At 38.8% G+C, this 15824-nt stretch overlaps 1 protein-coding gene and 1 long non-coding RNA gene across 3 annotated transcripts in view; one reads left to right on the top strand and one right to left on the bottom strand.

The window, feature by feature from the left end:
- The window catches only part of LOC144022635 (forkhead box protein O6-like), a 52943-nt gene extending 48824 nt beyond the window's left edge, over window positions 1–4119 (bottom strand). Inside the window, exon 1 of the mRNA XM_077527604.1 lies at window positions 3564–4119. Within this exon, the coding sequence (XP_077383730.1) occupies window positions 3564–4079 (516 nt within the window). The 5' untranslated portion in view covers window positions 4080–4119. The remainder of the gene's footprint in view (window positions 1–3563) is intronic.
- Window positions 1–10552, top strand: part of LOC144022641 (uncharacterized) — a 141496-nt gene extending 130944 nt beyond the window's left edge. Inside the window, exon 4 of one of the 2 annotated variants that reach the window (XR_013284382.1) lies at window positions 10054–10552. This is a non-coding gene — a long non-coding RNA (uncharacterized LOC144022641). Of the gene's footprint in view, window positions 1–7135; window positions 7652–10053 lie in introns of those variants that run through there. The other variant, XR_013284383.1, reaches the window with a different exon arrangement.
- Window positions 10553–15824: the final 5272 nt, after the last annotated feature.

Below are 15824 nucleotides of genomic sequence, written 5' to 3'. Positions count from 1 at the left end.
AGTTTTAGTTATTTATTAAATGCTTAGTTTAGTTTTAGTTAGTTTCAGTATTAGTTTTAGTTTTTTTTTTTTTTTTTTTTCCCAATACAGTGTTCCATCGCTATAATGCGGTTCACTTTTCGCGGTCTCGCTGTATCGCGGATTTTATTTTATTTTTTTAACATTTTTTTTTTTTTTTTTTACAGTAATGTACTTATTTTATTAAAAAAAATATTACGATTTGAACATTGAGAATGTTTAAACAAGAGAGAAATGTGAGAAAAGTAACTGCCTTGATGAGAAAAGTGTATAAACTGTGTTGTGAGGGGTTTTAGAGCCTTAAAACATTCATTATGAATGTAAATCATAAACCTAGCTACTTTGTGGATTTCATTTATTGCGGGTATTTATGGGGAACCGAACCCCAGCGGAAAACGAGGGAACACTGTATTTAAAAAAAAAAAAACAGCATGGGAGCAACGTCATCTGAAGATGCTTTTCTATTGGCTGCTGCGAGCTGACGTCACTTATGTGTGACACACTTTCAAACGTCCTTACTCCGGTTTATATCAAAATAGATCATATTTAAAATCATCCCCAAAGGCTCATGCATTACATTAATTACCAAAGACTAAAACCAAGGACATTTTTTTTTGCTATAATTATAGTTAGTTCTAGTTAGTTTTGTAAGCATCAAATGTACTTTCAGGTCCTTTTGTTTTTTTAAAAGGCATTTACGTTTTTATTTTATTTATAAGGAAGGCGACGCCATTCACATGGTCACAAGGTGAGACGTCTTTCCTCTTGTCTCGTCTGCTCAAACGGTCACGCTGACGGGCGGCCAGGCTGATAACGCGGGCATATGTCCAGGGGTGGGGTGGGGGGTGGGGCTGGGGGGTATAGTCGGCGCCGTGTGTGCTGCTCAGTTCTCATCACCCTTTTTTGAATATTTACACACTGCAAGCAGCTGACCCGGTGACACCCCCTGCTTATAAGTAATGATATCCCAAACATCACGATACGATAATTATCACGATATTGTGGGGAGCTTGGCGATACAAAAAAGTATCAAAATTGTAACAAAAAATGAGCTCATACAAAAAAACAAAAACACAACAATATTGTGCTTTTGTACATTACAGCAAAGTATATAAACAACCTACAATCTCTAATATCACTTAATATTGAGGCACTTACTTGCTAATGAACGCACATATTGAGTTCCTCCCACATACTGACTCGGTTCACAAGTAGGGCTGCACAATATATCGAAAAAATATCGATATCACGATATTGGCTCATGCAATATGTATATCGCAAAGACATGCAACAAGTTTCATTTGTAATTTTATGCTTTGATCTGAATTTGACCGCTAACTAAAATGTGCAACACCATCCAATAGTTGAACATTATTGAGAGGTCAGTACAATTAATTAACTAAGATTATATCGAGTTTGCCTATTTTGCTGCATGAAAAAATGTAATTCTTTCATTAGATAATAAAAATGTCATTTAAATTTATTGTCACATTAAGTATCGCAATCATATCGATATTGCTATATTAAGCAACCTTTTCCAACCATTTTCCAATATCGTGCAGCAAGCATATTATGTTCCCCTTCATCTAAACAATAGTGTGGATTTTAAACATAAAGGGCCAAAACATGCCTTGTGAAAATTCAACTGCACTAAAAAAAACTCGCCACAAGAGGGTGCTAGAACCACACAAATGGAAATCAACCTAACTTTTCTAAATGATGTGCTGCCTTTAATTATCATGACATGACGACGATATACTCTGGCAAATTTTAATATCGCGATATCACGATACTGTCGTTATCGTTACATCCTTGCTCACAAGTGGGCCGACGTAATCGCGCACTGTTGATACGTGAAAAACACTCCCATCAACTTGACGTGCACGCGCATCACTGTCACAACAGTCGACAGGCCTCAAGGGAACGTTTGCGCTTAAATGCAACCTGGTGGGACTCATTAGTGGACGCCAAGGTAACAGTTTTCACACCTGAGCAGGGCAAAAAAAAAAAAAAAGGTACAGCATGTTCCAAATGCATATATGAGCCTGTTTAATCGTCAACTACTGCTGCTACTTTTGCATCTTAAGACTCTTTGGATGTGCTTTTTCAAAGCCCCAAACGGGATCATTATAGATCATACCTATTGATTCCAATCAAGATTGTATTCAAAGAGGCATCTTGCAAGTGCCAGTTGGCACCAAAAAAAAAAAAAAAGCAAGTATTGTATCCAGGCATGTGCACATAAATCCAAGTGGTGCTCAGCCAGATAATAAGAAATGACTCTGTGCCGTCAATTCCATGCAGAGATTGAAATGTTTGAGGGACATTTATTGAGTTTGCTCCCATGCCCATTTAAAAGCGGGTGTGTACACTTATGCAATCATGCATCAGTCTTGTTTTTACGCCTCATCTCATGTTTGCTATTTGAGTTGTGCAGTTAACTAATGGTTGGGGGGAAAAAAAGTTTGAAGGATTTGGTTTTATTTTTGTATATAGCACAAAAAGCTGGCATTTCAATAGGGGTGTGTAGACTTTCTCTCCACTCAAGTATAACACACACACCCCCTCCCTCCACACCCGTCCAAATAGTAGCTATATAGCTAATAGTTATCTAATTGACTGTGTTGATTGTGTTAACTCTTTCAGGGACAGTGGTCAGCTATTCAAAAGTTGCTTATACCTGATGTAGGTTCTATCATAAGTCGTGCATGAAAGGGCTACCAAAAAAAAATAAAAAATCTTGGCCATGCTTGTTTTTGTCTCGGGTTGCACCTGCCCCAAAAAATTTATTTTGTTTGTTTGATTGTACCCCAAAAAGTACCAAAATACAACATGATGTTGTTTCCTTGGCACTTCACTTTAGGAACTTTTTTTTTTTTTTTTTTTTGTCCTGGAAGTTAAATTAATGCACATTTGACCCCAGGGAGCAAAACTGCATCCCAATCAGCATCTCAGACTCTTTCAAAGTTTTTTTTTTGTGCTCAGGTTCTGAGACATGCATGCACAATAATAGTAGGCTTGTCATTGAAGCAAGTCAAGTCAAATCAGGTTTATTTATAGACCCTTAATCACAAAAGAGTCTCAAAGGGCTTCAAATGTCCACAAATGTCACCTGACTCTGTATACCTGTACAACAAACAGAAATGGACTCTTCGACACTATTAAAGCTTATTTCAAATTGTGTCCGATATGCACTCCTGCCAAATCACTTAAGGTGCACTAATGGACTTATTCGACCCCAAGTGACGAGCATGAACAAAAAAAAAAAAAAGAGGATGTTCGGTGCACTATACTAGAAGCTGCCATGCAGACTCAATCTACCATCGACGATCTATTCGAATGATTGGCGGCAGAAATGAAGCGGGACGAGCTCACATGCACTCACGCACCTCTCTCTCTCTCTCACACACTCGCTCTCTCCCACGTTGCATGGGCGGAAGCCGAACAAAAGGCTCGGCGACCCAACATGTGTGCATGCCAGCCCAAAAAGTGCAAAGTGCAAAAGCGCGCTCGGTCGCTCGCGTGCGTGCGTCCGTCCGTCTCACCTTCCATCCGGCCGAGCTGTTGCTGTCGCCTTTATCCTTGAAATAGGGCACGTAGCGGACCATCCAGTCGTAGATCTGCGACAGCGTCAGCCTCTTCTCCGGCGTGCTCTCGATGGCGCGGGTGATGAGGTCCGCGTACGACTGGTTCCCCCACGCGTTCCGCCGCGACGACTTGGCTTTGCGCAGCGGTCCGCCGGCGTCCAGGCACGGGTGCGAGGCGGCGGCGGCGGCGGCGGCCACCGCGACCGGCGCCGCCGGCGCGCCTGCCGGATGCTTGAGCTCGCCCGGCGCGCCGCCGGCTCGGCACGCCGGCACGTCCTCCGGCTCCACCTTGATGGCGGCCAGCGGGAGCCCCCCGCCGCCGCCCACGCCGACCTCCGGGAAATCCTCCGGGCAGGGCAGCGGCCAGGTGCACGAGCGAGGCCGGCTTTGCGGCTCGAAATCCGAGTCGACCTGATGATGATGATGATGATGATGATGATGAGCGTCCAGTTTGTCGTCCTCCATCATCAACATTTGCGGGAGAAGTGGTGGGGGGGGGGGGGGGGAATCAAAGCTGGGGTGCGGGGGGATACATCCACCTTGTTATTTTTTTTTTTTAATGATTTGTAGGCTATGCTTTGCTTCAAATGCTCACGCGGCTATTAAACTTACGGCGTGGATCGATGAGGGAGGGGGGATCATGATGAATCGAATCACAGCAGCGGGAGCACCATCGCGTGTAAGGACAGCAGCAGCAATAAAAGTAACAACACCTTTTCGTCCATTTTACCCCCCCACAAAAAAAAGAAGAAAAAAAAACAACAACAAAAAAACCGTTCCTTTAGGATCAGGCTCGGCACATGGGAGAGATGCCGGCGATTGATTCTTCCTCCCTCCCGGTAACGGCGAACAGCAGCAACAGATGATATTCGAGGTGCGTGCGCAGCTCGAACGCTCGATAAATCCACCGAGGAGACACCGGGGGAAGGTACGGTGAAGGATCACCCGGTTGGCAGGGAGGGAGGGAGGGGTGGGGGGGTGGGGGGGGCGACGAGGCGTGATTGTAACCGCGCGTGAATTATTCAATCTTTTCCGATGAAGCAAGTCGGCGCAAGTGTCTGCGATTCGAATAAAGAAGGCGTGACGAGGCGAGGGCGCCGGATTCCCAAGCAGCAACAACCAACCAACCAAAAAAAAACACACAAAAAAAAAACAGTCGTCCACTTGCCAATTTTGGGGGGAAAAGAAAATGTCAATGGTTCGCTGTCCTCTTGCTCAGATGACACATGGCGAGGATGTGACGCGCGCGCCGTGTCCGCGTTTGGAGTGCGAGGCGTGAGATGCTGCCAATTGTGGAGTGCGCTCGGCAAATCAATACACTCCCCATCGCGATCGCACTGAGACCCCCCGACTCACCCCTCCCTCCTTGCTTCCCTCTCCCTCCCTCCCTCTCTCTCTCTCTCTCTCCTCCTCCTTCAATTTGAGGCTCCACAATCCTTCAATCAAAAAAAAAAAAAAAAAAAACTGGTGAGTGAGTGAGTGTTCGTTCTAGCGCATGCAGCGTCGCTTTGTGTGTGCCAGATTCCACGCCCAGCCGTGATTCAAAAAAAAAAAAAAAAAAAAAATGAATACACGAGAGGTGGAATTTGTGCACAATTCCACTCATGCGCGCACGAGCAAATGGGGGAGAAAAAAAAAAAGGTACAATGCAGCGAGTGAGGGGAGGATTTGCGTGACTGCTTGCGTGCGTCCGTGCAAGTGTGTCGCGTCCAAATGTCCTCCACGGGGAGACGCGCGTGCATGAAGGTTTCACCTCAGCTGATTATTTGGCGGCTATACCCCAAGTGAGTGTAATTTTCGATGGCGATTAGACAGATTTAGCTCAGATTAGGAGAGATTAGGTAACCCTAGATTTTTAATCCGGAGGAAGTGAGGTGAAATGGGGTCTTTAGCCAAATTAAAATGTCCACCGCGCGCAGGAAATAAAACACTAAATCTACCGGCAATACTCTCGATCTGCATGTGTGAAATGCAGCCTGCACTCTGGTCGGCTGCTGCCACAGGTGCCCCAGTCTGATTGGCCAGACTTTTTTTTTTTTGGGGGAAAAAGTGTTTTTTGCAACATGACCCTGGTTGAGCTCTTATACTCTGCTGCCACCTGCTGGCCGTTTTTGTAACAATTACAATTGATTCAAGCAATCGCTTCAGTTCATAGGCTGCATCAAGGCCTTCTGTATGCTCTAGCATTAAAAAACAAACAAACAAAAAAACAGAAAAAAAACAAAAAAGTCTAAATACGTCTTTGGGAGCAAATGTGTTAATGTGGTAACGTCATTACTTTCCATGCACAATTAATAGCTTTAAAAAGTATTTTTTTTCTCCTTGCTGTCGACTGATGATGACATCACCTGTGCTGAGGAAGTAGCTAACGGCCAATCATGGCTCACCTGTTTTCTGGGTTTGGTCAGTAAACTGAGCCATGATTGGTTGTTACTTCCTCAGCACAGGTGATGTCATCATCAGTCGACAGCAAGTAGAAAATTGACTTTTTAAAGGTATTAATTGTACATGAAAAATAATGACGTTACCACATTAATTATAGACAAAATAGTAAAGGGATACTTCACTTATTTTGCCCATTAGAGCAAGAAAAAGTTAATATTTTGTCTATAATTAATTAGATACTTTCATTATTTTTCATGTACAAATAGTACATACATTTTATTCTTTAAAATATTAACCTAGTATTGTATTAATAATGAAATAAGTTTAAATATATAATGTATAAGGGGTAGGACTAGATAAGTTTTTAACTTCTACCTACTCCCTTTTGAACATGTAAACTGTGATGAGTTTTTTTTTTTTTTCTGCACACAAGTCTTCATGCTTAAATTTTTTATTATTATATATTTATTCTATTTATTATTTTTAGATATATTATATTTTTATGTATTTATATTATTTTTATTATAATATTATGAATTATTTTTATTTTTTATTGTTATTGATATTTATTTGATTTTTTTATTTATTCATTATTATTATTATTATTATTATTATTATTTTATGATTAGTTTTATGGTAGATCATTGTGGATTTATTACCTGACCAATATATCGATATTCGCTGTATCGTCATACCGTGAGATAATCGTTATCGTGAACCTTGGTTTGGTGACTTGTTTTGGGGAAAACTTTGTTGCAACCCCCAATTGTGAATATTAATACAAATTCTTTTTGTGGCCCTAATCCTGTTCTGTGGCTTTTTTTTATTTTTATTTTTTTTTATTTATTTTTTACCTTTAATCACCCCGAAAGAAAGATTGGCCCGGGCTATTTTGCAGTCTGCCGCGCATTTTGCGCGCACACTCGCACCTGTTATGTTGCTGCTTGCTGCAGGGAACGCTTATTACTTATTCATGAACTTTACAGCCATGCAGACCCATTTTCACTCTCACACACACACACACACACACCTTGACGCACACGCACGCTCAGTCACCACAATATTAGGTACACCTAATCAACAACATGCTATCGGTTATGATTGACGCTCATTATGGTTATCGTCTTTGTCAATTTTGGAGGCAGCCCTTGAATTGGACGTGATTCGATTGTGCAAGTGGAACGGATGACGGAGCGTGTCGGTGGATGCTGGGTCGGGTGTGAATCTTTTGTAAAGGTTTGCAGCTGTTGTGATTTGCACATTCCAGTAGACGTTTCCACAAAAAGAAGAGTATTTTTCATTTTCTTGTTTTCTTGCCATTTTCTAAATACTCTGAATACTCTAAATGCTATTCTACTCTTGCTACTCTTGCCAGTATAGCTTAGACAGATACTTCCCTTCCATAACACCTGTTGATTATTCTTGCACTTTTATTCACCGTAGAGATGGCTCAAAGGTGTGCAACTGCAACATCAAATGTGAAAAACATTTACATGCTGCTGTAAAATAAAATACAACAAACTTGTGCAAAAAGATTTTGGCAAAGCTAGCATGCTAACTTTTGTAAGCTAACCGCTAGTTTAGATCAAGATTATTTTAGGAAACTAAAACTAACGAAAAAATAAAAAAAATATATATGTATTTTGTTCACGAAATAACATCCATCCATCCATCCATTTTCTTGACCGCTTATTCCTCACAAGGGTCGCGGGGGCTGCTGGCGCCTATCTCAGCTGGCTCTGGGCAGTAGGCGGGGGACACCCTGGACTGGTTGCCAACCAATCGCAGGGCACACAGAGACGAACAACCATCCACACCCACACGCACACCTAGGGACAATTCGGAGCGCCCAATTAACCTGCCATGCATGTCTTTGGAATGTGGGAGGAGACCGGAGTACCTGGAGAAGACCCACGCGGGCACGGGGAGAACATGCAAACTACAAAATAACATAAAAACGAAAAAGCTTTTTAAAAAATGAAAACTAACTGAAACTACATTTTATGTTTACAAAATGGCGGATAGCCGCGTTGTCGTCGTTTTGCGCGACCACCTTTAGCTTGTTTGTTTTTTACAGCAAAATGTTTTGCTAGATGTTGTTGTACTTGAATCAGCCGGCATTGTCACCTCTCCTGTGTTCGTCTCGCTGATCTGTATAAATTACTGGATTACTGTGTGGATTAACTGGGCTATCGGCTGATACGTGCCCATGCAAACCGTTGAAGCGACCGGGCGGCCATTTTACTCCTTCGATTTCGCGAGCAGGCAACTGTTTAAACTACTTTGAAAACCCCCTTTTCTTTTATCGCTCAGTTGCTGGACCCTTGTTGTTTCACTAAGTACTTTCTTAAATGTTCTCTAATTTCAATCATACATTCATTCATTCGCCGTACAAACGGGACTCGAACCTGCAACCAGAGGACAGGCTTGAGTGGGCGTGTCGCATTGTGCGTGAGGGTGGCAGCAGCTGCAGCTGTGGCCTCCGCAGCACTTTTTTTTGCCATGTGAAGCATTTTTCTGAGCGCCACGCTAGCCACATCAGAACCGGCGTTTTGGGCGCGTCTGCCAACGATGTTGCCTTGTGCATGCAAAGCGTGCGCTTGAAAGTGGCACAAAGCTGCAACTGTACCCGGATGTCGGGCAGACGCTTGAGCCGGCACGCTGGATGTTTTAAGTAACAATCCTTCAGCTCGGCTACGTCGCCTGCTTCATTTTAACCCAATAGTGGCCGTGTTGACTTGTATTGTTCACACAGGTAAGAATGAGTGACCGGCAAAGTTATTTTACTCATGGAAAAAACTAAAGTTCAAATTCAAAAAACAATTTTTTTTTAAATAAAAACAAAAATGCCTTTTAAGAAACGAAAACTAATTTACAAAACTAAAATTAACTATAATGATAGCAAAACTGTCCTTCGTTTTAGTCTTTGGCAATGAATGAGTCTTTGGTGATGATTTTAAATGTGATTTTTAACTCATTCACTGCCTTTGACAAGTATACTTGTCAATTGTATTTTTTAGAGCGGTGCTAAATGGGGGCGAATCTGAGCATGCTCCACTGTAAATCTCAAACTTGGAAACAACTTTACTGATGCCCAACCACCGGTAGATGACATCATTGCCCCATTTTATAGGAAATAAACACAGTTTCAGAGTCCATGGGAGAAATGGCTGTATTTTGGCAAACCTACATTTTTCTGCTGTCAATTATAAAAGAACGGGACGGGACAAAAAGTAGGGAGTCTATTCTGTTATTTGGTAGATTCGGTTTATATATAATTATTGAATGTAATATCACGTGAGTATTGGAAATGTAAACATTTTCTATAATGACTGGCAGTGAATGAGTTAAGCGATTTATTTTGATATAAACCACAATAATGACATTTGAAAGTGTCGCACAGAAGTGATGTCATAATAAAATAATAATAATAATAATAATAATAATAATAATAATAATAAAAATGAAAATTCTTTAAAAAAAAAAACGAAAACTAACAAACTACATTTTATGTTTACAAAACTAAGTAAAACTAATTATAATGATAGCAAAAAATGTCCTTTGTTTTAGTCTTTGGTAATTAATTTAATGCTGGAGCCTTTGGGGATCATTTTAAATGTGATTTTTAGTAGATTTATTTTGATATAAACCGGAATAATCACGTTTGAAAGTGTGTCGCACAGAAGTGACGTCATCTAGCAGCAGCCAATAGAAAAGCACCTTCAGATGACGTCGCTCCCATGCTATTTTTTAAATATTGCGTACAAGTAATGCATATTTTTTTAATACTAAAACTAACAAAAAACGAAGCATTTATTATAGAACTAAAACTACTAAAAACTAAGAGAACCACCCTGAAAACTAATTAAAACTAACTCAATTAAAAAAAAAAAAAAAAACTCAAAATGAAATCAAAACTAAAATGAAAAATTCCAAAACTATAATAACCCTGGTGACATGAAAAAAATCAGGCCAGAGTCGAGCAACTGAGTCCGAAACCAAGAGGATCGAAGCTGTGAGAGTTTTGTTGTTGTGTGTGTGTGTGTTTTTTTTTTTTTTAAAGGACATTGTCCCCATACCAGACATTCCACAAGCACGGTGGCTGGCTGGCGTGCGGCTGATCCTGGAACAGCCCGTTCGTTCCTCGCACCAGTAATCACCTCGCACGGCCACAAGCCGAGGAAGCTGCAGCATCAACCAGGCGCGCATTTTGCGCCTATCAATTAGCACCCTGGAAAAAGAGCTCTGGAATTTGTTTCAGCGGGAAAAAAAAGAAAAGAAAAAAAAGCAAAGCCCACCCTGGTTTAAACTTATGGAAGCGTATTGCATTCACTTGGGAAAAAGAAAAAAAAAACTCCTGTTTTTCTGACTTTTTTGGGGGGGAGCTTTGTTTTGTTTTTTGTTTTTTTTGTTTTTTCAGGGTTTTTTTTTCTGTTTTACTGAATATTTTCCTAAAAAAAGAGGGTGAGTGGAATTTTTCTGAAAAACAGAAAAAAAATTGTTCCAAAAAACAGAGCACTAACTTCTGTTTTTCAGGGTTTTGTTTGTTTGTTTGTTTGTTTGTTTGGTTTTTTACTTCTGAACTACAAGTGACTTGTTGCAGAACTGTATATATATATGGATAGCCAATAGCCCAGACACAACATTGCAAGCCGTTGCAGTCACAGGGCGGCCATCTTGCTCCTCCCACCTCGCGAGCAGACTACTCTATCAACTATACGGTATACCTACAGGTAAGACATATACAGCTTATAGGCAGTTAGTATAAGGCCGGAGGCGGGGTTTGTGCCGGGTTTTTTTTCCTTGTTAAAAAAAAATAGTGACCAACCCGGCACAACCAATCCCCCCCCCCACCTCCGCCATTATACTAACTGCCTACGAGCTGTATATGTATACCATATAGTTTATACAGTAGTCTGCTCGTGAGGTGGGAGTAACAAGATGGCCGCCCTGTGACTTCAACGGCTTGCACTGGCGTGTGTGGGCTATCGGTGATCCAGACATATATACAGCTCAGTGGTCTGCAACAAGTCACTTGGTGTTCTGAGGTAAAAAATAAATAAATAAATTATTTATTTATTTAAAAAATGGAAAAACAGAAGTTGGTGCTCTGTTTTTTGGAATATATTTTTTTTTGTTTTTTGGAATAAATTTTTTCCCCCGTTTTTCTGAGTAATTTATTTTATGTTTTTCTGAATATTTTCTTTTCCCATTTTTCGGATAGAAAAAAAAATCCAGTAAAACAGAGAAAAATATTACTAAAAAAAAACAAAGCTCCCCCAAAAAATAGCCAGAAAATATTTGTTTTTATTTTTTAAGTGAATGCAATACACTTCCGTATAAACTTGAGCGGCTTGACAAATGTTGTGTAATATCAGCAAAGCTCCCCACTGGGATTGCAATAAAAGGACGCCGAAGAAGCCACAAGATCACTCTGGGGAGTTTGATGCATGTCTAGAAGCCCGAGAACCGCCCCCCCCCCCACCCACCATCACCCCCATGTAGCGCCCTCACCCCCTCCCTCCCTCCCTCCCTCCCTCTTCTTTCCCATGGCGGTTTCTGCCTTCCCAGCACACAAGCCGCACTTCACTAACAAGCATATGGGCTCGCAATGACACAGGAAGGAGACGGCTGCAAACCGAGGCAACAGTTGGGGAAGACGTTCCCTTTCCAAGGTGAAGTCGGATTTGGGCCCCCTGGCGGCGCTGGCCCCACGCCGCCCTGACTTTAAAGACTTCCTGCCCCGAGCGCGATCCTTCCTGCCTTCTCCGTGGCGGGCTGGCGGCGTCTTGTCATCGGCGCTGCCAACTTGGCATATTTAGCCTGGGAGACGACAAAGACAATGGCTGCCAAGAGTTTTAATTAAGACCGTGGTGAAGAAAGAAAAAAAAAAAAAGGCACACGCAGGTAATGACTCCTCTGCCTGTTTCTTAGGTCTTACAAAATGTGATTAATTAGCACTATCTGCCTTGGCCAATTCATTATATTTAATAGGTAAATGCCCAAGGACCCCCGCCCACCCCCCAAAAAAAGCAAGTAAATCCAAACCCTCCCGTTGCCATCCAAGCCAGTATAATTGGATTAAAATTCAAAAATTTAAGAGATAGGGGCCATTGGATTATTATGAGATTGCTAAATGTTTTGTATCTTCATACACGAGCTTCAAATCGATATGAAGATGAAATCGACAAGACATACAATGGACTACGTTTACACGCAGGGAATAAATCCCTTTTAGAACCCAAATGTTGGAAGTATTCGGGTTTCGAAATGCCACGTAAACACACTCAGAAATCTTTCTTAACCGGAATATTTTGTCATATAAATGTGAACGGGTTACCGCCTATGAATGGAAGATTGGTTTGTGTTCTGCGCATGCTCTATTCGCAAGGAATCTTGGTCTTGGTGATATTCATATATGACCGTAGAAGGTAAAAAAGCAGAAATGACGTCATTTTTGTGTCATCCGTTGTTTGTGTGTGGTGGTTTAGATCGGGATATGCATACGGGAGTAACTATGTCCATATGTAAACAGGTTATCCCGAAAATTTCAGAAACCCGAATTTTGATCTTAACCCAAACATTGATTGCATATAAATGCATGTAAACAGGCGTTTGTTCTTCTTGTTGTTGTTTTTTTAAATGACCATAGTAAGGCGTTTGGTATCCCCCCCCCCCAAACAAAATGCCTTACGTTTTATTTAAAAAAAAAAAAAAAAAAAAAAAAAAGACCATGTATAGTAAGGCATTTTATTAAAAAATAAAAAAATAAATAAATACATAACATGTATAGTAAGGCGTTTTATTTGAAGAATTTTTTTTTTTAAAAGACGATGTATAGTAAGGCTCATTTTTATATTATATATATATTTCATTTTTTTTTTTTTTAATAAAATGCCTTACTATACATGGTCTTTATTTCCCCCCCAAATAAAATGCCTTCTATACATGGTCTTTTTTTTTTTTTTTTTTTTTTTTTTAATGAAACGCCTTACTATACATGGTCTTTTTTTTTTCCACAAAAAAAAAATGGCTTACTATACATCGTCTTTTTTTTTCTAAATAAAATACCTTACTATACATGGTTCTTTTTTTTTTTTTTTTTTATATAATGCCTTACTATACATAGTCTTTTTTTACATTTTTTTCTTCAAATAAAACGCCTTACAATACATGTTATTTATTCATTTATTTTTTAATAAAATGCCTTACTATACATGGTCTATACATGCCCCCCCCCCCCCCCCCCCCAAATAAAACACCTTACTATACATGGTCTTATTTTTTATTTTTTTTTATATAATGGCTTACTATACATGGTCTTTTAAAAAAAAAAAAATCTTCAAATAAAACGCCTAACTATACATGGTCTTTATTTTCCCCATAAATAAAACGCCTTACTATACATGGTCTTTTTTTATTTATTTATTTTTTAATAAAATGCCTTACTATACATGGTCTTTATTTTCCCCCCAATTAAAATGCCTTACTATACATGGTCTTTTTTTTTTTTTTTTTTTTTTTTTTTTTTTTTTTTTAAATAAAACGCCTAACTATACATGGTCTTTTTTCCTCCCCAAATAAAACACCTTACTATACATGGTGTGTTTTTTGTTTTTGTTTTTTGTTTTTAAATAAAACGCCTAACTATACATGGTCTCCCCCCAAATAAAACGCCTTACTATACATGGTCTTTTTTTATTTATTTATTTATTTATTTTTTAATAAAACGCCTTACTATACATGGTCTTTTTTTTTTTTTTTTAAATAAAACACCTAACTATCCATGGTCTTTTTTCTCCCCCCAAATAAAACACCTTACTATACATGGTCTTTTTTTTTTTTTTTTTTTTTTTTTTTTATAAATGGCTTACTATACATCATCGTTTTTTTCCAAATAAAATGCCTTACTTTTTTTTTTTTTTTTTTTTCCCAAAATAAAATGCCTTACTATACATGGTCTTTTTTTTTTTTTTTTTTTTTTAAATATTTTTTTTTTCTTTAAGAGCTCAGAATTGTTCATTCGGTAGTCTTACCGATTCAACGTCTTGTCATCATTGCTCTTTTTTTTTTTTTTTTTTTTTTGTGTGTATGTGTGCGTGCGTTTGCGTGCGTGCGTTTGCGTGTGTGCGTTTGCGTGCGTGCGTGTGCGTGCGTGCAAATACGTATAAATTTATACTCATTCATTCACCTAAAACCTTATAAATATCCCATTACCCTTCGCCTTAACCAGGTACTTCAGAATCTTGCCAGAGTCGTGAGATTTAAATGGTCAGGAGACCAGAGAAAAGGTCAGAAAAAAAAAAAGAAATAAAGAGAAAAGAAAGGTAAATCAAAGTGAAATCCAGCACCGACCAAACACTTCCTGCCTTCCCCATGATTACAAAATCAAAGTCTTACGCCAACCCCGGAAGCCTCTAAATTCCAGCAAATTTAGCGAGATCTCAAGAGCCCAGAGGAAAAAATTAAAGAGAGGAAGGAGGGAAGGATCGATAAGGCAGAGTGAGATCCATAGAAGCCAGTACATCCAATCCATCAAGGTGAAGTCCAGCACCAACAAGACCCCTCCTGCGTGGTTACAAAACCAGAGTCTTATGCCAACCCCAGAAACCTCATACTTCTAATAAATTAAGATCTCAAGTGACCAGAGGAAAAACTAAAGAGAGGAAGGAGGGAAGGATAGATAAAGCAAAGTGAGAACCACAGACACCAGCACCAACTGATTCAAGGGGCTGTGGGAGGGAGAGGGTACTTCTGTTGAGTTTCAGTAGATGCTGGTGCGACGGATCTGGCATGCATAAGGACCACCACCAAAGAAAGAAGCCGTCAACCGCGGTCCAGCAAAGCGAGCGATTATTTTAATAAAATGCCTTACTATACATGGTCTTTATTTTCCCCCCAAATAAAATGCCTTACTATACATGGTCTTTTTTTTTTTTTTTTTCAAATAAAATGCCTTACTATACATGGTTCTTTTTTTTTTTTTTTATATAATGCCTTACTATACATCGTCTTTTTTTTTTTCTTCAAATAAAACGCCTTACTATACATGTTATGTATTTATTTATTTATTTATTTATTTTTTATTTATTTTTTTAATAAAATGCCTTACTATACATGGCCTTTATTTTCCCCCCAAATAAAATGCCTTACTATACATGGTCTTTTTTTTTTTTTTTTTTTTTTTTAATAAAACGCCTTACTATACATGGTCTTTTTTTTTCCACAAAAAAAAAATGGCTTACTATACATCATCGTTTTTTCCAAATAAAATGCCTTACTATACATGGTCTTTTTTTTTTTTTTTTTTTTTTTTTTTAAATATAATGCCTTACTATACATGGTCTTTTTTTTTCCACAAAAAAAAAATGGCTTACTATACATCATCGTTTTTTTCCAAATAAAATGCCTTACTATACATGGTCTTTTTTTTTTTTTTTTTTTTTTAATAAAACACCTAACTATCCATGGTCTTTTTTCCCCCCAAATAAAACACCTTACTATACATGGTCTTTTTTTTTTTTTTTTTTTTTTTTTAAATGGCTTACTATACATCATCGTTTTTTTCCAAATAAAATGCCTTACTATACATGGTCTTTTTTTTTTTTTTTTTTTTAAATATAATGCCTTACTATACATGGTCTTTTTTTTCCACAAAAAAAAATGGCTTACTATACATCGTCTTTTTTTTTTAAAAAAATCTTCAAATAAAACGCCTTACTATACATGGTATTTATTTATTTATTTATTTATTTGTTTATTTATTTATTTATTTTTTTATTTTTTAATAAAATGCCTTACTATACATGGTTCTTTTTTTTTTTATATATATAA

Source organism: Festucalex cinctus, chromosome 7, assembly GCF_051991245.1.
Source record: "Festucalex cinctus isolate MCC-2025b chromosome 7, RoL_Fcin_1.0, whole genome shotgun sequence".
NCBI classification, from domain to species: domain Eukaryota; kingdom Metazoa; phylum Chordata; class Actinopteri; order Syngnathiformes; family Syngnathidae; genus Festucalex; species Festucalex cinctus.
This window is presented reverse-complemented; position numbering and strand designations above follow the sequence as displayed.